At 42.9% G+C, this 25649-nt stretch overlaps 3 protein-coding genes across 6 annotated transcripts in view; 1 reads left to right on the top strand and 2 right to left on the bottom strand.

Moving 5' to 3' along the window:
• Positions 1-9863, top strand: part of ARID4A (AT-rich interaction domain 4A) — a 44700-nt gene extending 34837 nt beyond the window's left edge. Inside the window, exons 16-25 of one of the 2 annotated variants that reach the window (XM_079309289.1) lie at positions 769-1019; positions 2321-2518; positions 3609-3693; positions 3800-3932; positions 4105-4167; positions 5166-6296; positions 6844-6948; positions 8346-8561; positions 8765-8911; positions 9377-9863. In XM_079309289.1, coding sequence (XP_079165415.1) covers positions 769-1019; positions 2321-2518; positions 3609-3693; positions 3800-3932; positions 4105-4167; positions 5166-6296; positions 6844-6948; positions 8346-8561; positions 8765-8911; positions 9377-9480 — 2433 coding nt within the window. In that variant the 3' untranslated portion in view covers positions 9481-9863. The remainder of the gene's footprint in view (positions 1-768; positions 1020-2320; positions 2519-3608; positions 3694-3799; positions 3933-4104; positions 4168-5165; positions 6297-6843; positions 6949-8345; positions 8562-8764; positions 8912-9376) is intronic. The other variant, XM_079309290.1, reaches the window with a different exon arrangement.
• Positions 1-24656, bottom strand: part of ARMH4 (armadillo like helical domain containing 4) — a 153095-nt gene extending 128439 nt beyond the window's left edge. Inside the window, exon 1 of the mRNA XM_079309311.1 lies at positions 24651-24656. The gene's annotated coding sequence lies outside the window, so the exon portion shown is untranslated. The remainder of the gene's footprint in view (positions 1-24650) is intronic.
• On the bottom strand, positions 18150-25467 carry TIMM9 (translocase of inner mitochondrial membrane 9). Of its 3 annotated transcripts, none has more exons than XM_079309341.1 (4): positions 25381-25467; positions 21339-21402; positions 20934-21029; positions 18150-18642 (listed from the first exon to the last, which is right to left on the bottom strand). In XM_079309341.1, exons 2-4 carry the CDS (start codon positions 21375-21377, stop codon positions 18508-18510), a joined length of 270 nt encoding a protein of 89 aa, XP_079165467.1. In that variant the 5' UTR covers positions 21378-21402; positions 25381-25467; the 3' UTR covers positions 18150-18507. The 3 variants fall into 3 exon arrangements, with proteins under 3 accessions (XP_079165467.1, XP_079165469.1, XP_079165468.1); XM_079309343.1 differs by lacking the exon at positions 25381-25467 and adding an exon at positions 24112-24593; XM_079309342.1 differs by lacking the exon at positions 25381-25467 and adding an exon at positions 24049-24072.
• Between the last annotated feature and the right edge of the window lie 182 nt (positions 25468-25649).

Here is a 25649-nt window from a genome sequence, read left to right as displayed (position 1 = left end):
CACAGTGTAAACACAAGTTGAGACTTCTATTATGTATTACATTTGTGTTTAAATGAAGGTGTTGTTCCAAGCTGCATCAGCCTCAGTAAATTTCCTGACATGACATTAGCTTTGTTCTTAGTTTATTCATTTATTTTTTGAGTTGGTTTTTCTTTTTGAGAACACTCAAAAAAAGGATAAAGAGATGTAAGAATTTTTGTGGTTTTAATAATTAGCTCTTTGTTCTGATTAAAAAGCAATGATCCTATCAAGAGACTTCTAATAAATCAAATTATAATCCTAGATCTTTAAGAATCAGTTGCAGAGTCCCAGGTAGCAACTGCCTGAATACTCAAAATGCCTTTTAAAAACAGGATACTTAGAATTTTGTGAAAGCTGACAAATTTCTGCCTGTGATGTCCACAGGTGACTGTCAGGATTGAAGATGCTCAGGGAAAGCTGCCTTCCCTCAATAGTCCTATACAAACACTTCAAATAATGTTATTGCTGTAGGTGACCAAGACATTTCTATCAGAGCAACAGACATTACAGGTCCAAACAAATGTCTTGAAATCCCCATCAGTTAATCAGAAACTCATCCTCATTATTCCAAATGAAGCAGACACAAAAACTTGCAGCTTTAATTTTACTATTTTGTGCTTTTTTTGTCATCTCCAGGCTTTCTTCTCTACAGGAGTTGCATGTCTCACTTTTTTTTGCTGAGATTTGGAGAGATTATGGAGAAAGCAGGTGGCAGCAGTCATTAAACTGATTTTATTTCTGTTCCAGGGACGAAGAAGACTTGCCCGTGATGCAGCCCCTGCTAAAAAAGATGGTGAGGAGGATAAAACCCAAGACAAATTAAAAGACAGTAACAAAGAAAACAAAGATGTAGAGGAAACACCTGAGAATGCAGAAAAGAAAGAAAATGAAACCCCACTAGGGAAGAAAAGCACACCAAAGCAAAAAGAGAAGAAAATTAAAAAGCAGGAGGATTCTGATAAAGAGTCAGATGAAGAGGAGGAGAGGCAGAGGGACAGGTAAACACTGACTTGTGTCACCTTCTGTGCTGTGATTGAGCTGTTCTCCAGGCAGCAGGACTCAGACTTGATCTTACTAAAGTGTGAAAAATCAGAAACCTAATTCACTCAGGCAGGCAGGGAAGGGAACATTTTATTTCAAGCTTGTGGAGCCTGCTGTACTTTCTGAAGCATCTTTTTGTGCTCAATGCCAGGCAATAATTTTCACTGACATTTTACTTGCCAAATGTGTGTTGGTGTTTTATCACACCAATACCTCCAGACACCAAGCTGACCAGGCTGTGAGGATGGGAACAGCTTGGAGGCACTTCCCTGGGCAGTTGGAACAGAAATGGCAAATCCCTCTTATCTTGTGTTTTTAAGGGTTTGCTGGTGAAGCTGCAGGCTGCTTGTTTTAATTCTGTATCAGATAATCAAGGCATCAAAGAGTTTTCTTTAAGCTGTGTGGGTGTTACTTGTCCTCTGAGTTGCTTGCCACAAGATAATTGATCTTTCACTGAAGGCCAGAAAATCTATTTCATTAAAAGCAAACCCATAGTCCTTTTTAGTATTTTATTGCTTGCTAACTTTTTTGTAGAGTAACTTCTAAATTATGCTAAATTCTTCCTTAAATAGGGAAGAAATTATAGCTATAAATAGGCTAGATTGTATTTCTTTAAAATATATTAGAGTATATTTAAACAGTAGCTTAAGGTGTAATAAGGGGTGGATGTATCTAATAAGAGCTGTGCTGACACTTCTAAGCTTGGCTGAACACCTCTGTAGTCAAAGTGAAGTTTTGTGAAGTTTTTTTCCAATGGAATGATGTTTGTGTCCAAGAGAGGATCAATGTGATGGCAATTCAAATTTAGGTGCAGTTAATAAACTGTAGCATGTTCAGCCAATTGGAAAAATAGCTTTTTTTATAAATAATGTGTCAAAATCAAATATTTCAAAAAGTGAAGTTAGTTCTTCCTATGCTGTTTAGGAGACACACACAGAGCTAACTTTTATTCCTCTTTGTATTATCAAAATACTAATTTAAAAAATAATCTTTAAGCTTTCAGGTAGTTGTATGCTGTATAAATTGTGTTTAAATTTTAATAAAACTTTCTGGATATTTCTGGCACTTAGACCTATTCTCCCTAAGTTCTGTTCTTGATTTAAAAAATCTGTTTCTGAGCAATCTTCAGAGACAGGACAAGGTGCAGAAAATTAATTTCTTTTCTTCTTGCATCTTTGTTCTACCTTGACTACTCTCTTCAAATTTTAAAATATGATTGTCACTAATTAATGGGCATTTTAAATACATTTTACTGCAGGGAAGAAATTGAGAACAAAGGAGAGTCAGAAGGTGAAGAGGATGAGGAGGATACAGAACCCTGCCTGACTGGAACCAAAGTGAAAGTAAAATATGGACGTGGAAAGACTCAAAAAATTTATGAAGCCAGTATTAAAAGCACAGAAATTGATGATGGAGAGGTTTTATATTTAGTTCATTACTACGGTTGGAATGTAAGGTGAGGATAACAAATTGTCTTTCATTTCTTTGTTCAAAGGCTTATTTGCAAAATTATTTTTTTTTTAAGGAAATGAAGTGAGAGATGGTCAGTGACATGGTTCCATATTGAATTATCAATATAACTGGCTCTGAATTGTTCACTTTTCCATGTTGGTGATTTGTTCATGGTACTGCATTGAAATGTCAGAATATACTTGTATTTTTCCAAGTGTCCATCTGCCTCATCTCTGTCCAATCCTCACCCCTTCCAGGAGTATCTCTGATATTTATTGTGTCTATCAGTGTTAGCACTAACAAGCTTTCTTTTAAGGGAATCATGGATGATAGTGAAGGTATTTACAATTAAGTGTATTAAGCACTGGAATTTTGACAACAAAATCTATTCTTGTATGGAATGTTAATTGTGATTGTAAAAATGCTTCTTCTGGTAGACAGTCTTTATAGTACTTTATATACTTCTAGTATATAACTTGTGGTATTCCAAATCCATAAGCAAATTTCTTTGTGTGGCAATATTCCCTAAATATTTCAGGTTCCCTTTGCCTTATTACCTTTAGGAGATTTTGAAGAGCATTTGTATGATTGTGCTTTTCAGAATCAGTTTGTGACCATAATTTAAAAACTTCACCTTTTTAAAAAAAGGTAAATTTTCCTACAGAGGCATGGTGTGGTCAAAACTGTTTTATGTGTAAAATGTGAAATAATTGACACTTTAGAGCTGACTCAGTCCCCTGAGTGTTCCAGTGCTTTGGTGAGAGACAGGCAAGTTTGTAGCTTCATTCCCTCATCCCATAAGATTTTTTTTTTATGGACTGGAAATGCCATTCATCTTTCTAAGGCCTTTTGTAAAGTTGTATGAGTTGTAAATACCTGCTCTGCTGTCATGGAATGGTTTGGGTTGGAAAGGAAAGTCCATCTCTGGTCAGGGACACCTTCCACTATCCCAGGGTGCTCTTGAGCACCATCCAACCTGGTGTTGGCCTTTTCCTACCTCATTAATAATTATTTTGTGTAATTCAAGTCTTTTACCCCTCATATTCAAACATTTTTATGTGCAGTGATAACAGCATGTTGTCATTCCCTTTCAGATATGATGAATGGGTGAAAGCTGATCGGATTATCTGGCCAGTGGAAAAAGGAGGACCAAAGAGAAAACAGAAGAAAAAAACAAAAGTAATGCTTTCAATAAGTTTGTTGTATTACTGTATTTAATGATGAGCACTCTTCCTATTTAAAAAAACCAGTTATTCAGCTACTAAAAGCACTGTTTCCCCTGCAGAATAAAGAAGATGGTGAAAAGGACGAGAAGAAGGACGAGGAGAAACAAAAATCCAAGCGTGGGCGGCCCCCTCTGAAATCCACTCTGCCATCCAACACGTCCTGCAACCTCCCCAAAACTCCCAGCAGCGAAGGTAAATCTGGCTCCAGAGGTGCAGGGAGCAGCCTGTGCTCCCTGCATTGCCAGCTGGAGCCCAGGGTGGTGTGTGGCCTGGAGCTGCATGTGAGCTCTGAGCTCCCTGCACCTCGGCAGCACCGAGGCTCCTTGCGCTCCATGACAATTAATCCTTTCGATTTTGATTTTAGCAACACCTCGCAGGCAGACCAGACGTAGCTCAGGAATGTTTGATTCTGATAGAGGATCAAACGGTGAGTGATCTCAGCCCTGTGTATGCTTTGGAGGCTTTTTCAGTACCTTTTTGTAAAGAGGTTTGCTTTTTTGGTTTTTGGGGGTTTTTTACCTTCTTTTTTTTTTTTTGTGTTGGTTATTTATTTTTTCTTTCTCCTTGTAAATTTTATTGAGTAAGCAGTTGAGCTGGCACTGCTGAGGAGCACAGCTTGCTCACAGCAGAGCAGTGACTGTGCAAGTCATTCCATGCTCTTCAGCCAGAGCCTTTCAGTCCTGAACAGGCCAAATCCAGTGCTATAATGATAGTCTTTATTGTGCTAATTAAGTCCTCAACCTCAATACTCCATCATCCAGCAGAGCTGTTAATTATACACAAATGGCAGCACATCTTTGGTGTTTCTAAGCCTCCCTGAACAAGAACTGAAGTGAAATCACTGTCTTCTTTTAGTACAGGTCCCTGAATAATCTTCTGGTAGTATACTAATGCTTGCCCTCTGTGTGATGCATCATTTGCACAATAGTTTAGCAAGGAAATGTCCATATTGGGTTAGAAGGTTTTTATTTTTTTGTTTGGGTTGGGTTTTTTTCTCTGCATGGATGGGAGAAGTGTTGTTTTTTGGTTTTGTAGTGTCACATGGGAGATGGAATATCCATGGGACCAAGGGAATCCTATTTTTGCTGAAAAATATATATTTCATTGGTATTGACTTCTTTAGGACATAGTTGTAGGAGAATCATAGACTTCAGCTAAATCAGCTGAGTTAAGAGCATCATCCAGATGCTTCCTGAACTTTGACAGCACCACCACTACTGCAGTTTCATAGAAATTTTAGGTAAAAATAAGAACTGTAGCAAGTGTGTTGAATAATGCAGGATTTTAAAGTGTAAAATTACTACTGTAAAGTGATGTTGATGCCATAGATTACTGAAAACAGGAGGTTTTGTGTGATTCAAATAAAAAGTCATGCTACAATTAATTATTTAGGGTGCTGTTTGCTTCTTTTTTAAATTTTTTTAGACTCTGGTACATCTGACAGTGAAGCAGATGAGTCATCTGAAAAGAATTTGAATGAAGAATTTTCTCCAGAAACTTCAGAACTGGGAAAAAGTGAAAAACTCCATGATGAGAAGCTGGATGAGGAAAACCCAAAGATTTCTCACACGCTGAAGGAAAACGACAGGACTCAAGTACAGCCACTAGAAACACTGAAACTGGAAGTTGAGGAGAGTGAACAAATTGTTCAGATTTTTGGAAATAAGACAGATCAAATGGAAGAAATCAAAAGAGAGGTTGAAAAATCACCTAAGGGAAAAGGGAGAAGGAGCAAGACAAAAGATCCCTCATTGGAGAATGCGAAGATTGCACCAGGAAGCCAGGAAGAGGTGGCAAATGAGTCTCTTACAGAGCCTGAAAGATTAGATGTGTCTTCCTTGGACTGTAAAGACATTTCCAGCACTACTGAAAGCGAAACAGAGCCCTCCACAAAAGATAAGAAACTTTTGAAAAGGAAAACTTTGGAGCAGGCATCACCCGAGAAGAGAAATCGGCGAGAGAGCGAGATGGAAGTGCCAAATATTGTATCTGAAGAGAGGACCAATGAATGTAGTGGAGCAGAGGAATGTAGAGGGCTGAGTGCTGAGGAGTCCCTCCGAGCAGAGCACGAGGAGATGCCATCCCTGGTGGCAGAGTCTGTTCCTCATGCTGCAGAGCTGAGGAGTGACAGCTTCCAGCGGCCGCCCGAGGCCAGCGAGAGCCTTCCCTCCAAAGAGGAGGATGACTCAATGCCCCAGATCGGCCCTGAGACCTTGCTGTGCCATGAAGTGGACCTGGATGACTTGGATGAGAAGGAGAAGAGCAGCAGTGAAGACACAACAGCAGAAAAGCCAGACCCCAGTGCTTCCAGCTCAGCCCCCTCTGCCTTAGCCCCCAGTGTCCCCTCGAGCTTCCCGGTGGCCTCTCCTCTGGCCCTGAGCCAGGACGAGTCACGCAGCATCAAGAGTGAGAGTGACATGACCATTGAGGTGGACAGTGTGGCTGAGGAGTCTCAGGAAGGGCTCTGTGAGAGTGAGTCTGCCAATGGATTCGAAGCCAGTACCACGTCCAGCAATTGCAGCATCGCCGGGCAGGAGAGGGAGATGGGAGAGAAAGGTGAGCATTTCCTGCAGGAGCCACTCCCTGTCTGATCCTTCCTGAGGGTGACTTGAGCCTGGTGTCACTTGGTTAAAAATTGCTGGTCTGTTTTGTCTGCTGGTTATAGATTGACAGAGTGGTTTGGGTTAGAAGGGACCTCAAAACCCATCTTGTTCCAGCACCCTGCTATGGGCAGGGACACCTTCCACTATCCCACGTTGCTCCAAGATCTGTCCAACCTGGCCTGGGGCAGCCACAGCCTCTCAGGGCTTCAGAGTAAAGAATTTCTTCCCAGTATCCCATCTAACCCTGCCCTCTGTCAGTGTAAAGTGTCTCTAGTCGTGTCACTCCATGCCCTTGTTCAAAGTCCCTTTCCAGCTCCATTTTAACCCCTGGAAGGAGCTCCAAGGTCTCTCCAGAGCCTTCTCCTCTCTGAACAGCCCCAACTCTCTCAGTCTGTCTGGTTTTAGATTTCTTTGTTTCTTATAAAAAGAGCTTTTTAGTAGCAGAAGTATTTGAGGTATCTTATGTTTTATTTTTGATTTTATTTTTCCTCCTCTCACAGGTCAAAAAAGACCCAGTGACAGCAATAGTGGAACACTGGCAAAAAAGCAAAAGCGAACTCCAAAGCGAACCAGTGCTGCAGCCAAAAATGAAAAGAATGGAACAGGTAAATTCCTGCAGGGACAGGAGGGGGAAGGTTATCCTGTCCTGTAAATGTGTGTAAGAACCTACTGTTCTCATGTTACAAGCAATTTCCAGTGGGACTTCCCTCTCAAGGTTTTTCATTTTTATTCATTGTGATTATTGGTGATAAACTGGAGAGAAGTTCTGAACTCTGCAGTAGCAGTGTAACTGGGAAATCTCTTATCTGTTTTATATTTCTTACTCAGAAAAACATCTAAATAATTATTTATATTAGCAGTTACTACATATTCACCACTATGCTGGTTTTTAAGTATTAGATTGGTTATGAATTTGGTAGAGGGCACATTTAAAGTCTTAAAACGTGTTTCTCTTGGGAAAATATTCAACATTTTTGAAATATGGAAAAATGTTGGATGCTAAAGAAAAGCATTTCATTCAAAGGAATATTGTCTAGTTTTTCTATCAAGCAACATACTATTTTATAACTTGCCATAGAAATCTGGATTTTTGTGTTTCTGTAGCTTATTTTTCAGAAAATCACAGAATGGTTTGGGTTGGAAAGGACCTTAAAAATCATATTGTTCCAACCCCCTGCCATGGGCAGGGACACCTTCCACTATCCCAGGTGGCTTCAATCCCCATCCACCCTGGGCTGGAGCACTGCCAGGAATGGGAAAGCCTTTGCCAGGGCCTCACCATCTTCATAATAAACAATTTCTGTCTAAACCCATATATCTCTGCCCTCCTTCAGCTTAAGGACATTCCCTCTGGTCCTGTCACAGAATTTTTGACAATCATTGCATGAATGAATCAGTGGTTTTGGCTTTGTAGCAACACTCTTATATTTTTAAGTATCAAACTAAAATACTAATTATCTGACATACTCTATTCAGATATATTTAACATGCCTTTGGAAAATTTGGCAGTTATTTTGGGAATCTAAAATATTTGAATATATGAGCTAAAAATTTTCTGTTACATGTTGAATTTCTGGTGTTTCAGGACTGTTCATTTAGATGTGTAAAGCAGTTTGATAACTAAATACAATCATGTGCTACCTACCCATAGTAATGCAGGTTTAATCTTTTGGAAAAGAGTTTTAATGTCTGCTTTATATTAGAAAGCTAAAATAGGTGGTGTAAGACAGTTTATCAGTGCTCTAATATTTAAATTGGGTAACTTTATTTATTATATATGGCTATTACTTTTTAACTAGGGCCTAGTCAGCCCTTGAATTATCCATGTTGTATCTGACCAGGTTATCCATGAAATTTGAGGTCATTATTCCTTGGGTGTTTTTTGGGATCTTCTGAGCAAGAAGCAGCAGTTCTTTCTTAATCATCATTTCTTTACTATAACTACAATTTTTAAAATGTCAAGGTGGAGGTTTTAAGTCTAAATTAATTCTTTTTCCTGCAGGACAAAGCAGTGACAGTGAAGACCTCCCTGTCCTGGACAGTTCCAGTAAATGTACTCCTGTCAAACACATCAATGCATCCAAAGCACAGAAGATTTCTCGCTCCCCTGCCAGAGTGATTTCTCCTCACATCAAAGATGGAGAGAAGGACAAGCACAGGGACAAGCACCACCACCAGAATGCTTCACCCAGAGTCTACAAATGGAGCTTCCAGCTCAGTAAGGATTCTTGAAATGACTTGATTACAGGGAAAGATAAGCATGGAAATTTGGGGATTCTAAATGAGGTGTGGGCCTTTTCTGGCATAGTTATGGAAATGTGTTATCTTCCATGCTGTGTCTAACATCCTGATAGGAACTGCATTCATTTGTTTAAAATCACCTTGACAAAGCTGTTTTTTTTCTTTTCTTTCCACTTACAGATGAACTGGACAATATGAGCAGCACTGAAAGGATCTCCTTCCTACAAGAAAAACTCCAGGAGATAAGAAAATACTACATGTCCTTGAAGTCAGAAGTAGCAACCATAGACAGGAGAAGGAAACGATTAAAAAAGAAAGACAGAGAAGGTAAGGTTGAGATTTGCTTTGTGATTCCCAGGAAGAGTTAATTTGTTTGGAAATGTGTAACTTAAAGCAATTGGAGTTTAATTGATGATATTTTAGAAGAAAGGAAAGTGTTACCATCTGTTTGCATACATATTTAGAAAGAATATTTGTGGCTGTTTGGAACTAGAACCTGACAGAAACATTTGCTGACTCTTTTATAATTGTGTAGTAGAAACTTGGTCTTCCTAGTGAAGTGCATCCATTAGACTCATCTGAGTTACCTTTTCAGTAATTGGGTAAGGCTCATCCTGTGTCTGTGAATACAGCAGGGAAAGCAAATGGCAAAACCTCTATATCACATAACCTCTATTTTTTGTGCCTGTGCTATTGCTTTGATGTCTTTTACACAACCTAATAACCCAGGAAACCTTCCTTGGGAGCTGTGCTTTGATAACCTCCTGCTGATCTGTTGTTCTGTGTGTTCAGTGTCCCACACAGGAGCATCCATGTCATCTGCTTCCTCAGACACTGGAATGAGCCCCTCGTCATCCTCTCCTCCCCAGAACGTGCTGGCTGTGGAATGCAGGTGATAAAAACATTTCTCTGCCTTGCCAGCAGCTCGCTGCCATGGACATAAACCCTGAAATTCAGCCACAGAAAGCACTCAACTGGTTGGACATTGCCAAGTATATCCTGTACACACTTCCACTGCTGGACTGTACCTGTTCCCCCCTCCTGCCCCCTTCTTTTGTTTAATTTACTGTTCAGAGAACTTAAGCTCATTGGTAACTGAAGGTTTGTAGGCACAACGTGACATCCTTGTCATTGTGTTTGTTTTTGTTCCTTGTTTGTTTCTTTTTGTTTTGTTTTGTTTTTTTTTTTTCCTAACACAGAGAAAGGGCACTTATCAAATTTGCAAAGTTATGTCCAATGAAGCATTCAGGTGTTCTAGGGTGATCTTAAAAAATAAAAAGCAAGTGCATCAAGCAGACATCAGAATATTTTCCAAAAGAACTGAGAAACTGCTGCACTTTCACCGAGCTGTGGGTAACTCTTGGTGAGTAGTTCCTCTTTGTGGAAGCACTTGCTATACAGAACTGCCAAAGTATGTGTTCAGCAATGTGCCCAGTTTTAAAGCTGTAAATGGGACAAAATAAATTGTGAAAGGAAGTGTAGTTGACTGAAAACTACAGTTGTAATAAGTCTTCCACTTTTTATAGGATTTTTGAGCACACAATTATGCAAATGTTTTAATGTTTATTAATGTTTACAGTGGAATTGTGAATAGGTTTTCAGTGGACTATCTTATCCCTTGACAAAAATATTTTGTCTTTTTTCTATGTAATTTCAGAGTTTTTATTTTGTTACAAAAAGACGAAAAAGGAAATATATAACAACAATGAAGTTATTTAACAAGATTTCTAAAGCTGAAATTTTTGTGTAAAATAAGGTATCTTGCAACTTGTTAAATATATTTATTCAGACATTGGATGTTGTATTTTTATGTATTTTTTAAAATATTAATAAAATTGGAAAAAAAAAAATTCTAGGTTAGTTCACTCTTTGGACAAAACATCCTTATCAGTTCTGGCTCTTGAGGAGGAGTTATCCAGTAGCCAAACCTGTACTTGCAATGGGTCTGTCTACATATCCTCCACCACACAGATCTGCCAGCAGGCATCTGGGTTAAAATCAAACTTTATTTGGAAACTTTGGCAGTCCTAGTACTTAACCTTGTTTGGAGGAACAAAATTTATTGGGTTGCCCTTAAAGATGCTTTGTCACAAGTTCTTGTGTTTGCTGTACTGCCGAATAAATTTATATCTCCCAAAGTTGAGATGCACCAATAAAGTAAAAGTGACTGGGTGTGCTCTGCCTGTGGATTGTCCCACGGGCAGATGCAGTTTGTAAATAACTCTTCCAAGCCCGTGTATTTAAAGCAGTTTGCATATACATTATGTATAAAAAGTGATTTTTTAAACAATTTTTTTATTCATGTTTGTACATTGAAAGGGGGCCTGAGCCCCTTTTTCTGTGTTTAATATGCTGTAGAGTAATAACATAGATGCTCTAGACTGTATATCAGGATATTCTGGTTCCACACGGCAGAAGGTCAGGAGGAAACACTAGTGATGGCGTAGCATTACTAAAATTGATGTTTCTTGAAATTTCATTTTACAACATTTGTCAACTTGTGATTCCAATTCCTTCCATTTTCGCAGAAAATTAAAGAAAAAGTACTCTTGTAAATGCACTTTTTCTGTCTTTTCTTAAGCAAAGCAGAAGTATTTCAATGTAAGATAAATATGGAGCTCACTAGACAGTGCTAATAAAGGCCATGTTTTAAACATAGGCTTTATATTCTATTTTTATTTAAGTGATTGTTCTTGTAAATGTCTGGACTTTACCCTAAATAGGAAAGTTAATCTCCATAAATTACTGTAAAGACTTTTTTCAGAGCTAACTTTTCCTTGTTAATCTTCTAATAGCTACGAATAAAAAGCAATACTCATTTAAAAGGAAGTAACATGGGTCACATGTTTAATATTTGCAGAAGCAATTGAAAATCTGGGGAAATAACAGGATTAATGACATCTTGTGCAGATCTCTGATACCTAACCTGTGTGCACACTGTGAGATCTTAAACAGGCACAGAGAATGGAGGAGCTGCTGCCCTGGATGTTCCCCACATGTGTTCTCAGCTGACTGCTGCTCCTGTCCCTTAGGAATGTTTAAAATCCTGCTTGGAAGGCTCCAGGTAATGCTGCCATGGAACATGGAAACCCCATTCCAGCCCATTGAGGGAGAACCTCCTCCCTTGCCTCCTCCTCCACCTGCTCACCCCAAAACCACCTGGCAGAGCACTAATCCTGCAGGAAAAGATGCAGCTTCTGCCAAGCCACTGGCAAAGCCTCCAGCATGTCACTGATTCCCTGGTTTTATCTTTCTAGGAGGGATCTTATCAGATTAGTCACTAGATGTTTGCAGTAGTTTCCTGTGATGTTTAAAAAAATCACAGGGAAAAGGAAACCAGCTGCAATCATTGGGCTGTCCTGGGTTAAAGATGAAATCAAGAAGAAACCCCAATAAAATCTAATGATTTCTAACTCTGCAATAATCCCCTTATTGAAACCTTGTTGATATAAATCCCAAAGTGGCTTTCACTGGCTGAAAGTTTATCCTGCTGAAGACAAAGTAATTATGATTATACAGAATTGGGATTTTTAAAATAAGAGATTAGGTATTGTGTTTCTGAGACCAAGCAGAAATAAAGCACCCTCTTGGCAGTCTTTGTGCTGTTCTCCTGCCTTCTGATCTCCTACAGGTTTTTCTCAAAATGATACTTGTTATTTCAAGCTTCTTAAGAGGTGAAAAAAAAATTAAGATGTGGGATCCAACAGTTGCTAAAAAGAACAAGGTTGTAAGAGAATCAGACTCTTCCCTCATTTCCTGCAATTGATACAAAGAACTGTCAGATTGCTGGCAGGTACCTTATTTTTGTATTAGCATAAATCTGAAAGATGAAAAAAGACTCTGAATGTTTCCATGCAAGGACATAAAGGTAAGAATAATTTCCTTACTTGTTTTAGTTTTCACTTTCTTTCCATCAAGTGTATCAGCTACATTTGTGCTAATGAGTTATTATTTTCTAATGGGAAAGTTTATCCACACCCAGTTAAATCCCTGCTTGGTTTTGGCTCTTCCATCAGGTTGCTGGTGGCTGAGAAAGTTTCTCCTGCTTAATCAGCCTGAACAGATCAGGCAAGAAAAGCAGAGTTGTCAGAACAATAATAACAAGTCATTGTTTTGACAGAGGTTAAACAGATTTTCAGTGCAATTATCAGTGAATGAAAAGCATTAACAAGGGCAAAGTGTGTCTGCATGAGGGATGATGTATCTGCCCTTCACAGGGAGCAGCAGGAAAGGTGATTAAATCACTGTTTGTGCTATTGTGAATGCTTCAATCAAATGTTTTAAAAGGTGCAGTATTAAAATAGAAATTTTTTAAATGGTTACATATTCTCATTTTTTTTTTGTAGGGGGAGCCATGCAGAAATGGCTACCAAAATAACTCAGGATGGCTTTGATGTGGAGCTGGGAAGAGGATCTGAATGTAAGGATTGTCAACTCCTGTGCCTCAGAATATCCATTGCTGAGAGAGCCTTCTCTCTGCAGACAGGTTTGTCAACCAGATGGAATATTGCATTAAAAAAGGAATACTTTTGTAAAATGTTCTTTTTTTTCCCCATTAAAAATATTCTTGGATGCTGAGGCAGCCAAAGGGATTTTCTGGGCACCATTTACTGGAATTATTTTGCAGCAGTAAGTCTTAAGAAATGCTGTTGTGGATTTTTTTTAAGAAAAGCAGGTTTGGTTTGATGGCTTGAATGAAATCTGGTGTGAGCCAGGAGCCAGATTTACCAGCTGAAATAAAAGATGAATGAGTTCACAAAAGTATATTGAGCAGTTCACTTCACTGTGCCCCTGTCTTTGCAAAAATGATGCACTGAGTTATTTTATTGGTTATTTTTCCTTTTCTGGTCTTGGGATTTTATTATTTGCTACAGTGTGCAGGATAAAGGCTCTAGAGATGTGGGGCACACAACACAACAGTGGAATCAAAGGGGATGATGCCAGAGGCTGACTCACTGTAATTCCAGGGCTAAGGAAAATGACATTTTATAAGTAGCTCACACTATTAAGCTATTACTCTCAAATTTTGAGCATCTGTCATTCTCCCATATTACCTCACACCAAATAGGATGGGATTTTAAGAGGTCTCAGAGTTTAAAATTAATCACTTTATCAGTTACCACTGAGTAGCTGGGATTTATTTGGGGTCTTTTGTTTGCTCTGTTGATCTGTGAGTTTCCCAAATTCCACAACTTATTAGTTCCATCCATTGTTTTGGATGGATATGTAAATTCATTTTTTTGTGTTCCAGTGGTTTTGTCTGATGGTGTGTTTGTTTTCATGCCAGTGAGTGGTGGATTTTATGATTAGCCACAACCCAATAACAAATGCTCACTGTGCTGTCATTTAAAGAAAACTGGAAGGAGAAAACTGTCAATTGTGAAAGCAACTTTTCTAAGGATAGGACTTGTCTGGTGTCTGTTTTGAATTATCTTTGCTATTTGTGCTGTTATTCCTGTTCCTTCCCATTTAGAGGAGCCCTAAATTGTGGCTCAGAGCAGGCTGGTTCTGCTTGAGCTCTGCAGCTGTTTACATTGGGTAACACCCTTGTGCTGCTGCTTATCCCACACCAGGAGATTTCAGACATGAGCAGTGTCTTTGTTTGATGCCACTTGGCCTCAGTGCACCAGCACAGCTCCCTCACTGCAGGAGCCACAGAAACTTTGCTTCACTTTCTCTCTCCCAGAGTTTGCCAGCAAGGAAAAGCTGCCCTGGAGCTGTGCTGCAGTGTGATAACCTGCAGGGGGTTGTCACTGTTTAATCCTCACCCTGAGCCTGCTGCAGGGGGACTCTGCTCTGGGCTGCTGCTGTGGCTCTGGTGATGTCTCTTGTTTTTTCTGCTGTTCAGAGTAACCCAACAACATTTCCATTCCAGCACTGTTGGTGTCTTCAGCTGTTCCTAAACTCCTCCTCTAATCCCTCATCTGGGTACAGCTTGACCTAGTTTACCATGCTCCTGCCAGCTATGCCAGTTTCATAAGGAGGGGCAAGAAGTGGAATTTGTATGAAATACTTTGCTGTATTTCACAAGAGTGATTTTTCTTTCTGTTTTAACAAGGCACTTGTTTATGTGTATGTGTAAGTTTAAACCATCTCTCTTGATGCTCCTTAATTTCCCTTATGAATAAATAAAGCTATTTTAAAATTAAAAAAAAAGAAAAATCCCAATCCTTGATTCCTTCTGCATGTGCTTTGCTTCTCACCCTGCAGGTACTTTGGGGCAGTGGCTGCCCTCAGGTGGGCAGGACAACCTCCTCTGATAAGGAAATATTTTGGCAATGGGACCAGTGAGAGGTAAAGTTTTATGTTGGTCTGTGCAGGTATTTGAATGTGATTAACTCAGAATGGGAGAGCAGCCCCACTTAATCCTGTGGGAATAATGATGGAATAATGTTATCCACATGCAGTGCAGGAGGGAGCTGATCTTTGTGGCTGCTGCTCTTCTTGTTTCCTGCTCTTCCTTTGGAGAACCCTGAACAGGGATGAGAGTGTGATTTCTGTGGCACCTCTCTGTGCCTTTGAACACTCAGCTGATGTTACATTCAGCCCCAGCTGGTTTCATGTTAACCCTTTACTGTGGGAGTGCCCCAGTGCACAGGGGTGACACTGCTCACTGCATCCCCTGCAGTGTCCTGCCTGCCCCACAGCCTTGCTGCAGCTGGGCATGTGCAGGCAAGCACTGAACTGTTGTCTTTTCTTCCAGATCTTCCATAAGACATTTTCTTCCATCTCTGGGGAATCAAAAAACAGTTTGGATTGGAAGGGACTCTTGCAGATCATCTGCTTCCATCCCCCAGGAGGATCTGTGTTTGCCCCAGCAGTCTTTGTGGGCTCTGAGTACTCCAAGGGTGACCCTGCCCCTTTCTGTTCCCCAGGCTCCATCCTCCAAGTGCCTTCTGCTGTGACCCAGCCACCTCCCTCTGCCTTCTGGTGCAATATGGCCAGTAATGCAACAACAGTTTAATCTGTAATTAGTCACTCATGCACTTTCCCTGATCTAATTCCAGTTGTTGCTGTAAAAATGTTGTAACACATGCATTTTACCTGACATTTGTTGTGAAGAACCTGCTGCTCCCTGACACCAGAACACAAATGAATGTGAAGTTAAGGTAAAACATAATTTTAAAAACCCTCCCAATATGAAGCAGAATTGTAACTTTTTGAGTTCTTTTAATGCTGTCCTCTGGAAATTCAAGATGCAGGCATGATGCAGGTTCAGGTGTCAGAGGCTTTAATTGCTTTTACAGCTTTTAGGGTTTGGGCCACACTCATTCAAGAAATCTTGAAGCTGAGCTTAATGGACTTGCTAAGATTTGAACCAGATTCCTCAAATGCCATGTGCTGACTTTCCAACCAGCTGAGAGAAGGCTCAAACAAGAGCTGTTGCTAAGCTCCAGTTCCCAGAGTGGGGAATGCCAGAGCACAGAGGATTTGCCTCCTTGCTCTGAAGCCACAGCCACACTCAATGTTTCACCCACGCTCCCTGACACAGCACTGCACTCACTCCTTTTCTTGCCTCCCAGCAGAGCTCAGCAGTTGAAGCTCTCAGCAGGGGATTACAGCAATTGGGGCTTTGCTTTTATCTGGGAGAGAATTCAGGGAGCCTCTATTCCACTCCTGCAGCTGATGGATCTGGTGGCTGTGCCAGCACTGCTGCTGTCCAGGGCACTCTGGAGCAAGGTTCTCACTTGACCCTTGCTGCTGAAATGGTTCTGGTTTCTGTGGCTGAATTCTGAGCAGTGATTGTGTGTGTTTCCAGCAGGAAGGATCTGTGTTCCTGTTGCTGCTGCAGTGAGCATCTCTCCAAATGAGTGTCTGTTCAGTACTCAGTTTCCTTGAGCTGGTTTTTTTGGCAGCTGCCCTCCTGCTCCCTCCCCTCCCACCTCCACTTTGGCTCACTTTTTCCACAGCTTTCTCAGTACTCCCCATTTTACCACCCTTTGCTCCTTCTTCCACCATTCCTGCAGTTTCTGTGCCTCAGCAAGGTGATTCACCTCCTCCTGACACCCCTTAACAGAATTTAAGAAAAATCCATTTGTCTTTCTGTTAAGATCTGTTAAAACCATTTTTATCCTATTATTTATTTTTATCACCTGGATGCTTTAGTTACATGGATACATTTTATTTCCAAGCTCAAATATATTTGTATTGTCTCTATGCAACCTGTCACCTGGATGTGAAAACCAAAATATTTTTGTAGAGACACAGGGCTTTGACAAAACTGGTTATCCAAGGTGGGTAATTTATTAAGTTCCTCTAAAACTTGCTTAACCTTTTTTTTCCAGGAAGTCTATCCTAATAAATATAAATATATTCCTACTTCCAAATACTGAGATTTTTTTTAAACCCCCTTTGTTTCAGCCCCAAGTGCTTTGTTCAGAAGGTACAAAAATCCTTCACTTCCATCAGTTAAACACTTCAGGCATTTCTTCTGAGCAACTCTTTGCACATGAAGATCCAGTGGAAAATCTCAGTCATGGATGACTTTCAAATGTTTAACAAAAAGAGAGCTGCTTCAAGGAAAGCCTTCAGTCTTTACTATGTCTTAATTCTAATTGGCAGCAACATTTGTGGCCTGATTGTTTGCTACAATCTGGACAGTTTTAGCCTGATGTTCCTTTGAAAAAAAAGGACATGGGAGACTTGCTGCCTTATTTGGGCTGGTTTTCAGCCTTCACCATTTCAGAGCAAGCTCATCTCCATCTCCACAGTAACAAGGCACAGGCAAAGGAGGAAGGGGCTGTGACACAGAGTCCAGCCACAGAAATGTCAGACTGGAGGGTCACACTGGCTCCTTCACCTCTGCAAGCACAGGAACAGGGTGCCAGGGAGAGCTGGAGCAGCACAGAGCAGGGCCTGGTGCTGCCCTCAGGCCAGGAAGCCACAGCCTGGACAGCTGAGTTATTAATTGAAGCTGCTGTTAGGAACAAAAATGTAGAGAGGGTAACAACAACAAAGTCCTCCTGCCCTTTCTGTGGCATCTCCATCAGTAACAGAACCTGGCAGCTGATATGGAGTAGCTTTGGTGCACTCCTCATCATGTAGAGTCTCAGAACTGGTGCTCCTGCTGTTCAGTTGCCATTGTTCCTGTATTTTCTGAGTTAGAACAGGCACAGGGTGCCTGTTGACTGTCATTCCACTGCACTAACACCCTGCTGCTGGATTTCAGCTGTTAGGATCCCTCCAAAGCACTGCTGTGTTTCCTAACCCAATCCAGCTGCCTCCCAGAGCTCTGTGCTGTGCTGGGCAGAGCCTGCATTTCCTGCTGCCATTCACAGGGGAAAGGAGAAAACTGCAGCAAGCTCAGTGCTTGGGCTGTTCAGGCTGGGAGGATCCCATGGGCTCCCCAGAGGACCAAAGGGTGCACAGGAGCTGCTCCTGCCCCTCTGTCCCCTGTAAATGATGGGGTGAGGCAGGGGCAAAGGTAACCTGGGGCACCTCTGCCTGAGCTCCCTCTGGCAGCAGTGAACAGAACAGGACCAGCTGAGCAAAGAGCCCCCAACAAAACAACATGCTGCTTTCAAATGTCCAAAAAATGGCTCTTTGGAAAGAACAAACACGTGGATATGGCTCCCGTTTATTTTATTTGAATTAAATAAAAAAGTGTACTCCCCACATTATATTGATTCATCTCAACCACTCTCAGCAAAAGGCAGGTGAGCCCTCCCACCACCCCTGAAATTAGACACCAGTCTGTGGGCCCTGGGAAAAGTTGTATCTGCTCATTCCCTTGTGGAAACAAACTCCACAGCCAGGCCACCAGGACTGAGCTCCTGTTTAACCCTTCACTGCTCCCAGTGCCTGAGCAGCACCCCCAGCTCTGCTCTGAGCTGCTGGGCACACATCCTGGCAGTAGGAATCCCCCAATGTGTTCTTGCCCAGGGAACACTGGCACAGCTTCAGTCTGAGCACAGTGCTCTGCTCTAACGAGGCTGGCTGAGCAATCCTGCCTTGGCTGCCAGAGCCTCGTTCTGCTGGATGTGGTACTCCTGGAATCTCATGGAGATCCTCTGGGTCATCTTTAGATACTTCTGCAGGCAGTTTTCTGAGCAAGTTATCTACAGCAAGAGGGAAACAGAGGGCTTCAGACAGTGAGTCAAACATCCCCAACCAGGACCCAAAACATCACCACAGACATGGCTAAACAATGAGGTGAGTACATCTCATATTGTCAGGCCTCAAGATGAGGGCAGTAGAAAATGTAAAGTTGAGTTTTTCAGGTATGCCTGGCACATCTACTAATATTTATTCTCATGAAAAACACCCTGGATCTAGGAGATACCATCCTTTTGTCCTTGGGCTCCTCTTGTGGAATTGAACTATGTATTTGGAAATTAATAATAAATCAGTTAATTTTGTTTTAATTCTGTTTACAAACACATGCTGGTTTTGACAACCAAATATGATCTGCTCTCTGCTAACTCAATTTAACCCTTTTTTACCCTTGTTCCCATTGGCTCTATCAGCCTTGTGGTACCTGCCTTGTTTCCCTTCAGCAAAGCCACTAGACTCAGCTGCACTTGGGAAATAGATACCAATATCCACAGTATTTTTCAAATTTAAAGAGATTTTCATCTTTGAGTGTAGAGAAAGAGTAGTGAGATTATTTCTGAGCTACAGTCCTACTAATTGGATATTCTGTGCCATGGCTCAGAACCTTGCTATCACTGCAAAGGTAACAAATTTGGGTGGAAAGGAAAGGCAACCCCTTTGCCTGGGGTTGCTTTGGTTCTGCTCGGTACAGAGAGGTGGGAAAAGCAGAAGGGATGAAAAAGAACCAGACAAAATCCCAGCAAGCTCCACACAGCACCCAGTGCCTGCCCTTCTGTCCTCAGCCTGGCACCAGCTACAGCCAAACCTGCTGAGCAGGACTGGAACCTCCCTAGGAAACAACTTCTGGAGCTGCCCCAAGCCTGTGCTGCCAGAGGGAGCCGTGTGGGACACGCTGCTGGGAAGTCCAGACTTGCTCTTGTGCAAGGAAAGGGCTCACAAGTTGGGTTTTTTCAAGTGTGGGATCTCAAAGGGGATGCATGGATGTATTAATCTCAATTATTTCATAAGGAACTACAACTCTCAAGAGAAACATGGGAATTTCCAGAGCAGACAGACCAGCATCCATCTAGACAGGTGCTCTGCAAGAAATCCCATAATAGACAATATGGGCAGAACTTCCCACAAGAAAACTTCTTCCTAGTTCCACTGTTGAGACCTGGCTCCTGTGCTACCAGACATGAATCACCTGCATTCTACAGAAGCCAAAAAAGGCAGGTCACAGTCAGAAAATGGTTTGGGTTGGGATGGACCTTAAATATCACCTCATTCCAACCCTCTGCCACAGCAGGGACACCTGGACACCCCACTAGTGCAGGCTGCTCCAAGAATCTAAGAATATTTTTTGGACCTAAATAATCTTTACCCCAGAATAATTATGACCTGTAATAGAATTTCACTAAAGCAGATGCAGAGATTAGGGAAAGAAGAAATCTGGCTTGGGAAGCTAAGAGACCTTTGTTCAGAGCAGCAGAACCAAAGCTGAAAGGAGACATGAAGTTTGCCTGCAGTGAGGAGTTGAACTCTAAGGAGGCAGAAACAATAGTTAGTTTAAAATTTTAGGCTTTTTTTTTTTTTTTTTTTTTCTGCCAGCAGAGTTAAGCAAAGGTTATTAGATTTTTAACCAGCAAAATGATTAGTCTCTGAAACAGCCTCTCAACAGGTGAGAAGCAAAAACATTAAACTAATCTTATGGAGAGCCAAATCTTTTTGCAGATGATGAGAAGGAGCTCCCTGCAGTGCAGGGAAGTGGATTTAACAGCCAGAGCTGTGTTCCCATGACTCACTCACTACAAAGCAGGAACATGGGCAGGTAAACAAATATCTCAGCAGGACTCCTCAAAGAATGAGATGCAGGCTGTAGGTGGGCAGCCTCCATGTCCAGGGAGTTACCATCCATGAGAAGTTAAGGCACAAGAATCTGCACTGACAGCTCAGGGAATGAACCATGTGGAATTGCAAGGAGCAGCCAACATTCAGTGGAGACTGGGCAGATTCTGTGTGTGACAATCACTTCTAGAATGGTTTTGGTGAGAAGGAACCTTAAGGATCATCCAGTTCCACCCCCTGCCATGGGCAGGGACACCTTCCACTATCCCAGGCTGCTCCAAGCCCTGTCCAGCCTGGTCTGGGATAGGACACTCACCTGGGAGCAACATGCCAGACACCCACACTCCACTGAAGGCTGCTGCCTGGCTTTGTATCCTGGTTTAAAGATCAGAACTCTCTTAAGTTTCTTCTGAAATGGGAATGGCTGCACAGCAATTCTACCAAAGGGTCATTAGAAGCCATCACCTACCTCTTCTGGTTTCACATCTCTGCTAGTGAAATCCCTTATGCAATCCACAAAGCAATTTTCTGTAAGTTTATTGTATGTGCCAAGGAACTCCTTGAACTGTAAATAAAAATTGGACAATTAATATTAAAAGAAAAATTAAAAATAAGTTTTAGTTTTTCTTACACACAGATGCATGATGTAAGAAAATCTGAAGAACAAGTCACTAAAAAATTTACTCTCAATCAGAAGAATTCAGCACCAAAAGCTGTTTGTACACAAAACATGCTGTTTGTCAATGGTCATCTGTTGAAATTTTGGTTGTGTTAACTCGGAGTTTTTGTCCTTCCCTATGTCCTACACCTTCCACTGCATGTGACAGAGCAGCACACAACTTTCAAAGCCACCCCTCCAAATGCAGCATCTCACCTGCTTGATCTGGTCAGACTCTGATATTTGTCCAGCCATGTCCCACCACCTGTGGCTCAGTCACCTAAAAGTGAGGATAAAGATTTAAATAAAAAACATAAATATGAACTGCAACATTTTAGATCAGAATCACACATCCTTGAACACATCCTTTAAACACAACTTTGCTAGCAAACTTCCAAGCCATTTACCCAAAGGGAAGTTACATATTGGTTAGAAAACCATCCAAAATAATTCCAGGTATGAAATCTTACCAGATCCACCTGCTAATTGCTGTCCTTTAAGACTTCTAGGGCATTTCACACAGCTGAAATATCTTACTTGTTTTCATAAGTGTTGTCAAACTTACTAAATAAGCTTGGCAAGAAGCAAAGTCTTAACACTTCCTAGCCTTAGAGTTCCAGTGACTTTAGATGTGATCTGTAAAAAGTAAGGAAAAAAGGCAAATAGAAACTGTCAGTCACTGAACAGATGCAGCACAAGGTGCAGGGCCTGGTTTCTGTGTATCTGCACCAAACACCTGAGGTACAGCAAATGTTGTGGTCATGGTAGTGAATTAAATGCAAGAAAAGCACAGAACAATGAAAATGGCCTTAAAGGAATGAAACAGACAAAGAAAAAGGGAAGAAGTAAACAGTCATAAATCCAAGAATTTAAACAAGCATCCTCAAGAAGACTCCCACTGCTAATCTAACACACTGAACAAGTCAAGGCTTGAAAGCATCCCTGCAGGTTTCCTAGAAGACTGAAGCCTAGTCTTCTTTTTCCTTTAATTTCCATATTATCTAAGACCTATTATCACAGATGATAATGCAAACTAATATCACCTTTTGGCAAGAACAAGCTCCTTCAGTTGAATTCAACTTGTGGAAGAAAAATGAGTATTGAAGTGCAATCACTTTATTGAAAAAAAAAAAAGTTCTTTTGGTCCTTTACCAAGGGCCACTTACAATTAATCTTCTATTATGCTTTGCCAATTTTTGGGCAAGACATTCATGTTTTAGAGAGCTTTAGCTATTGCAATCTCTCAGCAGGGGGAAGGGAAAGGGGTACACAAGCTGCCTGAACAAGAACAGAGAGAAGCAACAATTATTACTACAACAGAAAGAAAATAAAGCAACTAAAAATAGCAGCAGGGAGCTCTCACAAGAGTGAAGTGTCCCTCCCAGCAGCACAGGGATGGTGACATCTGCCTCAACAGCACACATGATCCCTGCACAGGGAGCCAGTTTGGAGACTGGAGGCCAAGGACACAGATGATTCTGGGATGTAAGAGGCAAGAATCCCTCATGGGCAGACAGGTCACACAGGTTATTCTGCAGGAGAACCTACAGGATATGGTGGCTAACAAGGAACCAGGTTTTATTCAGGTTGTCACTGAATCACAAACTGGTTGGGATTGAAGGGACCTTCCAGATTGTCTCATTTCACCCCCTGCCAGGGGCAGGGACACTTTGCACTACTCCAGGCTGCTCCAAGCCCTGTTCAGCCTGGGCTGGAACACTTCCAGGATGGGGCAGCCACAGCTTCTCTGGGCACCCTGTGCCACGGCCTCAAACCCTCACAGGGAAGAACTTTTTTCCAACACCTAACCCTGCCCTCTGGCACAGCAAAGCTATCACCCTTGTCCCAAGTCCCTCTCCAGCCTCTCTCCTTGACCCTCAACCCCTAATTTGTATCAAGTAACCAGTGAGAAGTGATGGCAACTCCACTCTCTCATTTCCCAGCCTGTGAGAAAACAAGCCCAGTGACAATTCTCTCAGGGCAGGGTATGTAGATAATGAAACAGAAACTGCAGGGAGCAGGGGAGACACTTGTCCTCTGCCAAAGGCAGGCAGCTCAAAGCTCCAACCGTTGGTGCCATTTCCCCACACTGCATTGCTTCATGATTGGTGTTTACAGCAAACCTGATCCCTGTCTTTCTGTGCCCGATTTGGCAAGGTTGGAAATGACAGATTGAAACTGCAGTTTCACAGAGCTTTGACACCTGGGAAAGGCTCTGATTCGCATCAGCACAAGGGCACCATCTGATCTGAAATGCCTGAAGCTCGTCCCAGTACAGGTATTTCACACATTCCACAGTGAAATTACAGGGCTCTGCTGCACCTTGGCTATAAATCAGCCTTACATCTAAAAACAGCTACTGAACACTCCCAGGAATGTGAAAATCTGCTGTTCCAAAGTCTGCTAAATGTATTATTTCAAGATTTCCTGCTGCTTCTCCCCTTTCCCTCCAACTCTGAAAAAAAGCTTTTAAAAGGGTGATGAGAGAGTGCTCAGCACCTCAGCCAACCCAGCCCAGAGCTCCCTACAGAGCTGTTCACTCCTGCACACTCAGGTTTAATCCTACAGAGCCTTTCCCGTGGGCTAAACATGATTTAAAAATTCAGCACCGCCCTTCTAAGCAAGGATATTCACACTGCAGGAAGCAGAGCTCTCTGAATAAACCTCTGGGTTTACACAGTCTGGGGGTGCTGGCTCACCAGAAGGGAGCAGGAACTGGGAAATCTCCCTTCTTGAAAGGGCCTGGGGCTCCTGCAAATACATTTTGGTGTTCTAAAGAGAAATTAAAACAAGTCTCTCTGAGCAAAATAAACAAGCCCTGTGTTTGGGATCTTTTCCCCATCATTTTGAGAAGAGCTGCATTTTTCTGAGAAGAAGAGTGATGGAGAGATACCATAAATCCCTCACATTTGCAGTCCCCATTAACCATCTGAATCAGCTGTCATTACCACCTACTCCATAAAAAGAAAGCTGAACTGTCTCTTTAAACCTTTGCCTCCAGCTGCACACAGAGAACACCATGCAAGTGTTTCTGAAAACAAAAAAGAAGAGTAAAAACATCAAGTCAAAGAAATGTCTCAGAGAATAAAAAAACTCAAGTCAAGTAATTGTGTCAAGGTAAACTCCCCACAGCTTGAAGAGAAAGTTCTTTGATCATGGGGGATTACTAGGCTACAACTGGATTGACATCAGATTTAAAAGAAGCCCAAGTGAATTAATTTTAAGAGGCCAGAGGCATTTAATGAAGTGAGAGGGACAGGGTGAGATGAGAGGGGCTAGTCAGGAGCTGGATAACCAGCTGCAGCTGCTGGAGGGCTGTTAGCATCCACTGTCTCCTGGATTTGGCCTCACCTGCTCTGAAGAAGGGATCAGAGGTAAAAATCAAAAACCAAAGGTGAGTTACCAGAGTCAGCCTGACCTCGGGCACCAGGAGAGCCTCCCTGAGCACTCTGAACACGTGTATGGGCGCCAGGCCTGAAGGAAAATGCACATTTTCCCACCAGCACTGCTATTTAAGTGAGATCACACCTGGCTGGCGCTTCTCACCCAAAAGGGCCAATATTGAGGTTATCACGTGGAGCTTTATTTCTTTTTGCCTTTTCCTTCTCCTCTAGTTCTCCCTTCCAAGGGCACATTGAGTTCCTCTCCCTCGGGAATCACTCGCTCAGCCAACACGGGGCACGGAGCGCCCTTATACCCACAGAGCCGCCCGACACCGGGAAAACCCCTGGGGCAGAGCGGGGATTTCCCCACTGGGGGCCCACGGGAACGCTCCCGGTCCCTCACGGGCTCTGTCGGCTCACGGGAACGCTCCCGGTCCCTCATGGGCTCTCCCGGCCCACGGGAACGCCCCCGGTCCCGCAGGAACGCTCCCGGTCCCTCACGGGCCGAGGGGACGCTCCGGGTCCCTCACGGGCTCTGTCGGCCCACGGGAACGCTCCCGGTCCCTCACGGGCTCTCCCGGCCCACGGGAACGCTCCGGGTCCCTCACGGGCTCTCCCGGCCCACGGGAACGCTCCCGGTCCCTCACGGGCTCTCCCGGCCCACGGGAACGCTCCGGGTCCCTCACGGGCTCTCCCGGCCCACGGGAACGCTCCGGGTCCCTCACGGGCTCTCCCGGCCCACGGGAACGCTCCCGGTCCCTCACGGGCTCTCCCGGCCCACGGGAACGCTCCCGGCCCCTCACGGGCCGAGGGGACGCTCCCGGTCCCTCACGAGCGCGCGCCCGCTCCCCGCCCGTCCCCTCACGCGCACTCACCGCCCCGCGCGCCGTCCCCGCAGATTCGCCACGCGCGCGCGCACCAGGAGGCCCCGCCCCGCCCCGCGCTCCGCAGATTCGCCACGCGCCGGCGAATCGGCCGCGCGCGGACCCGCCGCCCCATTTACGCTCTGGCGCCGCGCGTTTCCCGCCGGACGCTGTTGAGGGGCGGACCCGCGTTTCCCGCCGGACGCCGCTTGAGTGGACGCCGTGGCCATGGCACCGCGCGCTTCCGGTGCCGCCGGCCGTGCTGGGACAGCGGGAACGGG

Source organism: Erithacus rubecula (assembly GCF_903797595.1).
Source record: "Erithacus rubecula genome assembly, chromosome: 6".
NCBI classification, from domain to species: domain Eukaryota; kingdom Metazoa; phylum Chordata; class Aves; order Passeriformes; family Muscicapidae; genus Erithacus; species Erithacus rubecula.
This window is presented reverse-complemented; position numbering and strand designations above follow the sequence as displayed.